Raw genomic sequence first — 11,208 nt, 5'->3', positions numbered from 1 at the left:
GAGTTTTTAGGCCACTTTGAATTTCTTTTTTCTTTTTCTTTTTCTTTTTTTTTTTTTTTTTTTGACTTCTGGAATAAAGTCGTAATATTACGAGAAAAAGGTCGTAATATTACGAGAATAAAGTCGTAATATTACGAGAAAAAGTCGTAATATTATATTATGACTTTATTCTCGTAATATTACGACTTTATTCTCGTAAAAGTACGACTTTTTCTCGTAAAATTACGACTTTATTCTCGTAATATTACGACTTTATTGTCGAAGTCTAAAAAAACAACAACAACAAAAAATCAATGTGGCCCTAAAACGCCGTCGTACAAAAATAGAGTGGGTCACAAATGTAGTTATAACACCAAAGCACTGTCCAGCGTCCTGACGGTGGGCGAAACGAAAAGTCTCTTCTTCCGGTGTCTTGATGCTGACCTTTATTTTGAAAGGCGAGTTTGTTGTGTCACATTAAAACTCTTCCGTCTGCGTTTTTGAGACGCGTGAGTTTCTTCGGGGATCAACACATAAAAAGGTTAATTTTCTGCTCATTAAAACACTTTAAAGCAACAAAACAGAAACTTGGCGGAAGCTGTTTGCTGTTTTATTAACGTTTATTGTTTCAGTTGAGAAAAAAGTGGTATTCAGGGATGTCTGCGTGTTAACATGAGGCTTTTTCGATAATATGCAGCAGCAATTATTTATATTTGTAGAATTATTTATTTTAATGGAATAATAGCGTCAGCTCGACATTGCTAACTTTAATTCCGGTACCTCTGCCAGACTAAAACATATACAGGAGTGTGAAACAGGACAATAGCAGAACTGACTTTGATTTTACTTTTTGCTGTTAAAATCTGTCTTCAGTGCTGCCACATACAGTATGTAACTTTTGACCCCAGTCTTACCTTTTATTTGTCCTACACAGGGATGTTGCGGCGTCCAAAGCCGACAGACTCTGAGTCAGATCTCCTGCAAGAACAGGAGCAGTTTCTGACCTCTGGAACCCAATCTGCTGTTAATGTGGTCCGCCGTCCCGACAAAAGGAGAGGCAACCCAGGAGGAGAAGGAGACAGTCAGAGGGATGTGGTCATGCTTGAAGGTTAGACAGGAATTTGTTGCTGTTGCTTGCTTTTCTCCTCACTTGCCATAAATCGATGGTGGTACGCAATGGTCAGGGGGCGAGGCGTGATATGATTCAAGTCATCTCGAGGTGCAATATGTAAGATCGAGATGTTTTACCCACTCCATGAGCAGGCACATTGACAACAGTGGTGAGGAAAAACTCCTTTTGCTTTTTTGAATGACAGGAAAACACATAAAGGCAGACTAGACACAGTGGGGTGACCATCTGCTGTGGACACACAAACAAAATAGAACAAAAGCACAGCATGGTCTTTATTAATAGCACGTATGCTGTTTACAAACTAACTCAGAAACTTGTGATTAGATTCTCTCTCAGTTTGGTCTAATTTTTCCTTTGATGAGTGTCTCCAGGTGGATAACTTTGGATAAGGATAGCAATCAAGAAGCAGTTCTAGTTGAGCGCTGGTTCCAAATTTTTTGATCCATCAGAACAGTATCTTGGGCCCAGTTTCATAAAGCAGTCTAATCTTGTTTAGTCAACTAAACTCACTTAGTCAACTGATCTTTTGACGCGAGTCGTTGCACAAAGCACTTAGTCGACTAAAGTTTCACTTTAGCCATCTAAAGTTTTTAGCCTGCTACAGAAGAGGCCAGTCTTATTTTAGTCAACAAAACTTCAATGTCTTACCTGGTGGCTTACAAGTACTACCACTTGATGGAGCAGGAAGGAAGGAGAGACTTGCAGCAGGAGCAGGTGTTCCAGGACCGGAATAAGCCATTGGAGATGTTTACGGATGTAGAGGTTCAACAGCGATACTGCTTCAGTCCGCCTGCAATCCTCTTCATTGTGGACATGATAGCTCCCCCCGCTTGGAGAATGTAGGGGCCTTTTTCCAGGAGCACCTCTCCTCTGGTGTGGCGGACTCGAACGTGGTTGTAGCAGATGAGCAATCTGGAAGTAAACAAAATTGTCACTCATTGGAGGCATTTCTCGGCAACGGCACTCGCGAGGTCGCTTATGCCCGTGAAAATCGTCGACTGACGTTAAACGGTTAATCAACAAGTTTAGCAGTCTATGTGAAACAGAGATTAGATGGCTAATGCTGGGTGATTAACCTGAATTGACTAAGTAAGTTTAGTAGATTAAAAGATTAGACTGCTTTATGGAACCGGGCCCTGTAGCAGGTAAGTTTGGGTTCAAGGAGTGGGACAACCAATATGTACGACGGTATTCATTTCCATCTTCTCGCAGTCCACCCAGCTGTAAATGTGTACTGGTCTTGGCTGGTACAGTAATGTGGACTGGTGTACTTTCCAGGGGGAGTCGTAGACTCTCATCCAGTTCACGCTACAGAATCTGGGGATAAGCACAGGTACCAATGGGCCTTGGAGCCAATATAAGACTTCCTTCCTTTCTCACATTTTACTAAATACTGTATGTAGATTGTGTCACACCTAACAGCACTTTGAAACATGTTTTAATCAGATTATGTAGCACCCCACACTACATGTTCAACTTTTACATGTGCTGTAGAACTCCCGGACCAACTCCCGTCTCTGACACCAGCTCCACCTAAGAAGTCTCGTTTTAAATCCAGCCATGTTACATTTGAGGACGAGGATGCCGGAGTGAGGTTGGACAAACATGACACCCACATCAGCGCTGTTCTGTCCAGGATCATAGTAAGTATCTGTTCTGGTGCACAATGTTTCTTATTGTCTGCAAAATTTCCAAGTATTAAAACACGTGACACCACAGGTTTTGTGGTGTCACGTGTTTTAATTCTTTCAAGGTAGATTTGTTTATAATTCACCGGCAACAGAAGAACACGTTAATAATTATGACCCACCATCATCGGTATGTCATCACACTTCCGTCTCTGTGCCAGCACATTTTTGAGTGCTCAAAAAGTAAGATCAATACATGTTAGACAGAGTTCCATACATAAAGCACCAATGAGGGGAAATCCCTACGCCGGTAACGCAGTAGGGCTTGGACAGTTTTCTGGATTTCATGTACTATATTTGAATGAATGAAATTATTCAGCACACACAGACTCAAAATAGCAAAGAAAACTCATAAAGAAAACAATTTAACAACATACCCATGTGCCCGAAAGGGTGTAGGTAGAAGCTTATAATATATGATAATATTTGGGTAAGCATTTACTCGGAAACAATACATGATATCTTGTAATTCACCACTCTTAAAAAAAAAAAAAACTTGGGATGGACCAGATCAGTCAAACAACAGCAACTTTTTTTGCCTGTATAATATCTCATAGACATGTCTGCCACCTGCTGGATGGTTAGTGGATCCCAGATGCCAGAGGAAGATGGAAAATTCAGAACAGCTGTGTACTTATATGTAGTTTGTTGGACATGTTCTGTGCTTGTTGGTGCATGGACCATCTTCACATGAACCTTCAGCTAGCAAATTATTATAGCAGCTGCAGGGACAAAACATGATGCATCATATGTTAGTAAATAAAAGACAAAATATACAAAATAACAAGGAAAATATAACTGTAATTAAAGAGTGGATAGATTGTGTGCCCAAGACTTTTTATCAAACTGCAAATTAGAGATGGGACACTGTTCTTAAAACCTTTGCAAAACCTGTGTTTCGGAACATTGTTCTGAACTCTGTAGCCGAACTCCGCCTCATTACATCACCATATGTTTTAACACAAATGTTGATTTGCTCTTTCTGGTGATGAAACATAATAAAACTAGAATTAAGATCATAGTGTTTTGATTCAGTTAAGTAAAATGCTACAGTTAGCACAGTTTTACTAATTTTAGAGGTCCTGCAACTTATACTTCGGAGCGACTCGTGCCGAAAAATCATACATTTGTTCATAATTATACTATTGCTTTCCAAGAATCAAAGCACTAAACAAATAAAATAAACTCCAATAATAAAAGAATGAATGCCAGTTATAAAAGTACACAACAACAATGCACAAAAATCTCAACTTAAAGAGCAGATTAAAAAAAATCAAATGACTCACATTTTTATAGTCATGTTTTCAAAGCAGTTAATCAGCAATCTGTGTGATCTGACGATTGCTTTTGTCCAAACTGCACCAAATATCATCCGATATCCTGTCCAACTCATGTTTATTTGTCTACCTTGCTTATTTTTTGGAATTTAAAAGTGCTTATGTTACGCACCACAAGCTGATGACTTTCTGCATAAATCCACTGTTCACGTCTACATGTTTCTGTGAGCCAGTAATCCATGTCCAACTGATGACTTCTTTTGTCCAAACTGTGCCAAATGACACCCAATATGTTGTCCAGTGAACATATATTTTTCTGTCCTGCTAATTTTTGGAATTTAAAAGTCCTTACGTTAAGTAACAGCACAGGCTCTGATGTGCACATGTGCTACGTTGAGTTCCTGTTTGTTTTTAAACTCACTGTTAGGGAAATGCTGTCTTACAAAGTGAGTTCCACGTGCAGAAAAAAGGTGTGCCTTATACTTCGGTGTAACTTGTCTATGTTTACCTTTATTCCTTTTCACAATGCATTTTTTAACCGATGAAATTTATACCCCGGTACAGATATAATCTGGAAATAGGGTAATTTTGATTAACTACACATGAACATGAAAAATGTTCTTAGCCATTGTAGCTATAAGCAACCAAATTCTTTAAGCCACATTGCGTTTCTCTTAGCATTTGGCCACGTGGCTAACAAGTATTGCTAGCTCGTAGTTATTGCATTTACTCTGGCTGACGCTTGTTACCTTCTCATGTGATGTGTCACTTTTACTCATTGGATTATTGTTTGAGCTCTAACAGGAAGAAATGTATATGATTTATGGTTTACAAATGTTTTTGACCATTAAATTATATTTTAAACAAAATAACTTAACTGACTTGAAGTTGGCGGAACTAAATTTGTCGGAAGCTGACTTGTCCGCATATGGTTTTCCAAGCTTTCTTAAAAGCTGTTCCACTAATTAAAATAGATAGCTTTGCTAATTAACCGCTAGCTCGTAAGCTGAATGTTGGTCATCAGTGGCTAACGTAAAACACAGTTGCCTGTCACTCTTTCACCCATTGATTTGTCTGATTTGTCTTTGTTTGAAGGAAAGAGACACAAGTTCTTCCCCAATATCTCTACCGGCATTTACAGGCACTCCATTCCCCAAAGTCCTGCACCGCTCAGAAACCACGGGTCAGGTACAAAGATCAGGGGCAGTCTGGTCAAATATTTTAATTGTGTACAAAGTGCTTTTAAAATACAATAAGTCTGTACTTTGGTTTTCAGGCTTCTTTCCATTTTTTTCCTCAGGTTTGAGTTAGCTAAAGTGATTAGCTATGTTATTTATTTTCACTGTGGTTAGGTGCAGCCGTGTTCAGCCGGTGGGAAAAAGAGTATTTTCGCTCAGCAAATAGCAGCTCAGAGGCTTCATGAGGGTCAAAGGTCAACGGGCTGCACAGCCCAAACATGTGAACCCAGAGAGCAGCGCCTCCCTCTGGAGACGAGCATGGATGCAGATGTGTGCAGCACTGCAGGTGATGATGATTATTTATCGGTGCACTTTTTAAAGAATATTGATCTGTTGTGGCGACTGCAGCCGAAAGAAGAAGACGGTTGATCTGTGATTGAAAGCAATCTTTAAAAGCTATTTTAAAATGGTCTTTATGACATTGTCTCTCTTTTTCCTGTCTCCTGGCCTCAGGCCCCAGGTTGGTGTCTGGCCAGGGGCTGGGGGGCCCAGATAGCTCAGCTGAGACCATGAGGATCCACACGGAGAACCAGGCGAAGCTCCAGGCGATGTCTCAGGCAGAGATCGTGGAGGAGCAGAAGAAGCTCCTGTCACAGCTCGGTAGGTAGCGGTGTTGTCATTTGAAGTACAGTGTTGTCATGGGGGCATTTTTAAATTGTAGTTGTTGTTTATTTTAAATTCCGGGTTGTGAAAGCATGTCACATCAGAACTGTTTGGTTCTACTTTGTGTAACACGATTATTTCTGCTTCCCAGATCCACGACTGGTGGAGTTTGTGAGATCACGCAAAGCTCAGAGCATCCCATCTAAACAGCTCCAGGACAATGGCGTCAAGGAAAACTGTCCTCTTCAAAACGTTAGTGCAGAATCAGACGTATCCAGTGCTGCCACAATGTCTCAGAAACCTCTAGAAGTAGAAATGGAGGCAGGAAACGAAGAGGAGGAGGAGGAGGAGCTGGCACAGAGAGCTGCTGTGACAAGTAAGATTGTTTTGAAATGACCCTTTTCTTTAATTTTGTTTTTCAGTCCGTGCTGCTGCTGCCAGCAATGTAAATGACTTGGCTGCGTTTACATTATGTGGATGACAAAGTTGGCTCACTTTAGGTTTTTGAATCTTGTTGCTGAGACTGTTGAATTATTTGTTCTGGAGGAGAAGCCTGCAGAGATTGTGTTGATTGTCTCAAGTAGAGCTGCATGATATTGGGGAAACAAGTGCATAGTCTGCAGTAAAACACAGCACCCTGGGTAAACTTTGATGGGTTTCCCTTTGATGATGTTTTTCTGCAAAAGCAAAATGCAGTTCAGTGATTTTGACGCCAAAATCAGTTGGCTTCTTGGGGCCACTGTGAGAGACATAATCTAAAAAAAAAAAAAAATCCTGAAATCACAATGTATGATTTGTTTTTAATAATTTATTTGTATGTTACTGCTGCAAATAAGTATTTGATCACCTACCAACCAGCAAGAATTCTGTCTCTCACAGACCTGTTCATTTTTCTTTAAGAAGTCCTCTTATTCTGCACTCTTTACCTGTATTAATTGCACCTGTTTGAACTTGTTACCTGTATAAAAGACACCTGTTCACACACTCATTCAATCACACTCCAACCTGTCCACCATAGCCAAGACCAAAGAGCTGTCTAAGGACACCAGGGACAAAACTGTAGACCTGCACAAGGCTGGGATGGACTACAGGACAACAGGCAAGCAGCTTGGTAGAAGACAACAACTGTTATGATTATTTATTAGAAAGTGTAAGAAACACAAGATGACTGTCAATCTCCCTCGGTCTGGGATTCCATGCAAGATCTCACTTTGTGGGGTAAGGATGATTCTGAGAAAGCTCAGAACTACACAGGAGGACCTGGTCAATGACCTGAAGAGAGCTGGGACCACAGTCACAAAGATTACATTAGTAACACATGATGCTGTCATGGTTTAAAATCCTGCAGGGCAGCAAGGTCCCCCTGCTCAAACCAGCACATGTCCAGGCCCGTTTGAAGTTCACCAGTGACCATCTGGATGATCCAGAGGAGGCATGGGAGAAGGTCATGTGGTCAGATGAGACCAGAATAGAGCTTTTTGGAATCAGCTCCACTTACCATGTTTAGAGGATGAGAATAACCCCAAGAAAACCATCCCAACCGTGAAGCATGGGGGTGGAAAGATCATACTCTGGGGGTGCTCTTCTGCAAAGGGGACAGGACGACTGCACCGTATTGAAGGGAGGATGGATGGGGTCATGTATTGTGAGATTTTGGCAAACAACCTCCTTCCCTCAGTAAGAGCATTGAAGATGGGTCATGGCTGGGTCTTCAGCATGACAATGACCCCAAACACACAGCCAGGGCAACTAAGGAGGGGCTCCGTAAGAAGCATTTCAAGGTCCTGGAGTGGCCTGGCCAGTCTCCAGAACTGAACTTAATAGAAAATCTTTGGAGGGAGCTGAAACTCCAAACCTGAAAGATCTAGAGAAGATCTGTATGGAGGAATGGACCAAAATCCCTGCTGCAGTGTGTGAAAACCTGGTGAAAAACTACAGGAAACGTTTGACCTCTGTAATTGCAAACAAAGGCTACTGTACCAAATATTAACATTGATTTTCACAGGTGTTCAAATACTTATTTGCAGCAGTAACATACAAATAAATTATTTAAAAAATCATACATTGTGATTTCCGAATTTTTTTTTAGATTATGTCTCTCACAGTGGACATGCACCTAAGATGAAAATTTCAGACCCCTTCATGATTTCTAAGAGGGAGAACTTGCAAAATCACAGGGTGTTCAAATACTTATTTTCCTCACTGTGTATATATACAAAGTTTGGTGAAAATAAGTTACTGATCTCGCAAGGTTTTTAGCGAAGTATGCCAGTGACCTTGACCTTTGGCCCTCATTGTAGAATGATGAGGGTGATTTCTTTTATTTATTTATTTTACAGAAAATAAAGCTTGTAAATAAAAAATAAATAAAATTAAAAGCTACAAGACTCTGAAAGGAACTCTTAACAAATGACCCGATTTTGATCTAATTCCATAGAACATAGATTTTGTTTTTGCAGCCATTTTTTTTGTTTGTTTTTCTGTTGTTTTGCACATTTTCAGCACTGCATTGACTGTGGAGAAAAGCTCCTCCCCGGTCATATCTGACTCACAGAAAACGTAGGTCCTTCATTCTAACATTTTACAGTAAAAGTCTTAAAAACAGATGCTGCCGATTAGTGCAGTAATCATTAAATTGGTGTAAATTTTATTTGTCTGACTTCTCTTATGGATTAGCTTCACAAGACGTTTATAAAGTCAAGCCACAAAGATGTTGTTGGGTGATGTTTGTTTTAATTTGCCCTGTTCTACATCTCATGTCCTGTGATGTGACTATTGCACATGTGCATATCTCGATAACGATGCTCAAACGATATATTGTGCAGCTCAGACGTCTCTGCATCTATTTGCTCTCTGCTGCCCCCTTGGAGCTCGCCCTCTTTCCCCTCTGTCATGCAGCTGTCCCTTTTGTATAATTGTGTAACTGATGCAGTGTTGCAGTGAGTGGGATGCTTCTGCTGCGTGGCTAAAATCCAGTGCTAAAGCTGATCACTGACCTCACTTTGTGTGATTAGCAGAATGTGCACACGGAGCCAGGAAAAGCCACTCTGCAATTAAGTCACTGCAAACCAGCCAAAAGAATATGCTTCCAAAAGGAAAGAAAGAATGTGAAGCAATCCATTATCTCTCAGCTTGCTTTTGTTCTGCTACGTGTGTGAATTCAGAGGAAAATCTGTCACTGAAGCCTCAGAAGGAATGGGTCCATATGGATAAGCTGGAGCCAGAGAAGCTGGAATGGACGGGAGACCTTCCTGCACCCAGAAGGAGAAGGACCAAGAAGGTAGGTGGAGATTGGTTCAAGTCCAGCAGAACACACCCCTTTGGTTAAAATCTGATGAAGCCTGGAGCTCAATGTAGTTGCTTTGGGTACACGCCATAATGACTGATGGATTGAAAATTGGTCTCTTGAGTTAATTAGAACGCATCTGCAATACACAAACATAGACGCCACGCCCACATTTACTCCCAGGGTGCAATAAAGCGATGGGTGCGCCCATCTTTCTTCCACTGACATCACGGTTTGTGGGTCTCAGTTGGACCCTATCTTAAAAATTTCAAATCACTAAATATTAAATATGGTACCATTTCCACTTTCCTACTCGTGGAAGCATTGATTTATTTTCCTTCCATGCGAAAGTGGATGTTCATTTGAAATTTCGCACTAATTGTAATGAAGGCAAAATTGCTGTCATGTTACCCTTATATTAGTACTTTAATAATGTCAGTACTTTTTCGATACATCTGTATTTCATATTTGGAAGTTATCTGAACTTTTTTTTGACTCTAGAACTCAAGTATAGAGACTTTTTCTCCCTGCTTTGTTCATTTATGTCATCAATCTTGCAATGTGATCTGTCATGTTGTATGTTTGGGGGGGTGTGGGATGTTTGTAGAATTAAAATCACATGTGAGATTCTGACAAAACATCACAGCATAACAGGGCTAATAAATTTATGGAACCACCTGACTAATAATAAAATGTTTAAAATAACAGCAAGATGCATGATGGGACACTGGAACATGTATTTTTAACATTTGAAGTACTTTTTGGGGGATTTGTACAACCACTGGCAAAAATTATGGAATCACCGGCCTCGGCGGATGTTCATTCAGTTGTTTAATTTTGTAGAAAAAAAGCAGATCACAGACATGACACAAAACTAAAGTCATTTCAAATGGCAACTTTCTGGCTTTAAGAAACACTATAAGAAATAAGGAAAAAAAAATTGTGGCCCCATATCATCAATGACTGTGGAAATTTACATGTTCTCTTCAGGCAGTCATCTTTATAAATCTCATTGGAACGACACCAACAAAAGTTCCAGCATCATCGCCTTGCCCAGTGCAGATTCGAGATTCATCACTGAATATGACTTTCATCCAGTCATCCACAGTCCACGATTGCTTTTCCTTAGCCCATTGTAACATTGGTTTTTTCTGTTTAGGTGTTAATGATGGTTTTCGTTTAGCTTTTCTGTATGTAAATCCCATTTCCTTTAGGCGGTTTCTTACAGTTCGGTCACAGACGTTGACTCCAGTTTCCTCCCATTCGTTCATCATTTGTTTTGTTGTGCATTTTTGATTTTTGAGGCATATTGCTTTAAGTTTTCTGTCTTGACGCTTTGATGTCTTCCTTGGTCTACCAGTATGTTTGCCTTTAACAACCTTCCCATGTTGTTTGTATTTAGTCCATAGTTTAGACACAGCTGACTGTGAACAACCAACATCTTTTGCAACATTGCATGATGATTTACCCTCTTTGAAGAGTTTGATAATCCTCTCCTTTGTTTCAATTGACATCTCTCGTGTTGGAGCCATGATTCATGTCAGTCCACTTGGTGCAACAGCTCTCCAAGGTGTGTTCACTCCTTTTTAGATGCAGACTAACGAGCAGATCTGATTTGATGCAGGTGTTAGTTTTGGGGATGAAAATTTACAGGGTGATTCCATAATTTATTCCTCAGAATTGAGTGATTCCATATTTTTTTCCCTCTGCTTGGTCTAAAAAAGTAACCGTTACTGACTGCCACAATTATTTTTCCTGATTTCTTATAGTGTTTCTTAAAGCCAGAAAGTTGCCATTTGAAATGACTTTAGTTTTGTGTCATGTCTGTGATCTGCTTTTTTCTATAAAATTAAACAACTGAATGAACAAACTCTGAGGCCGGTGATTCCATAATTTTTGCCAGGGGTTGTACTTTGTACTTGTATTGGTTGATCAAGATAAGTTTATCTATGATTACTGCCACTTTTTAGAGAACAGGGTGGATGGTGACTGATAATAATAATGC

General features: G+C 40.1%; 1 protein-coding gene across 1 annotated transcript in view; it reads left to right on the top strand.

The window, feature by feature from the left end:
• The first annotated feature begins 452 nt into the window (after positions 1–452).
• rpap1 (RNA polymerase II associated protein 1) overlaps positions 453–11,208 on the top strand; it is a 29,518-nt gene continuing 18,762 nt past the window's right edge. The window contains exons 1-8 of the mRNA XM_034159350.1: positions 453–520; positions 914–1,087; positions 2,606–2,754; positions 5,172–5,264; positions 5,429–5,600; positions 5,768–5,914; positions 6,069–6,293; positions 9,082–9,197. Coding sequence (XP_034015241.1) covers positions 916–1,087; positions 2,606–2,754; positions 5,172–5,264; positions 5,429–5,600; positions 5,768–5,914; positions 6,069–6,293; positions 9,082–9,197 — 1,074 coding nt within the window. The 5' untranslated portion in view covers positions 453–520; positions 914–915. The remainder of the gene's footprint in view (positions 521–913; positions 1,088–2,605; positions 2,755–5,171; positions 5,265–5,428; positions 5,601–5,767; positions 5,915–6,068; positions 6,294–9,081; positions 9,198–11,208) is intronic.

This window comes from Thalassophryne amazonica, chromosome 19, assembly GCF_902500255.1.
Source record: "Thalassophryne amazonica chromosome 19, fThaAma1.1, whole genome shotgun sequence".
Classification (NCBI taxonomy): Eukaryota; Metazoa; Chordata; class Actinopteri; order Batrachoidiformes; family Batrachoididae; genus Thalassophryne; species Thalassophryne amazonica.
The sequence above is the reverse complement of the archived record's forward strand: the minus strand, read 5'-3'. Positions and strand labels throughout refer to the sequence as shown.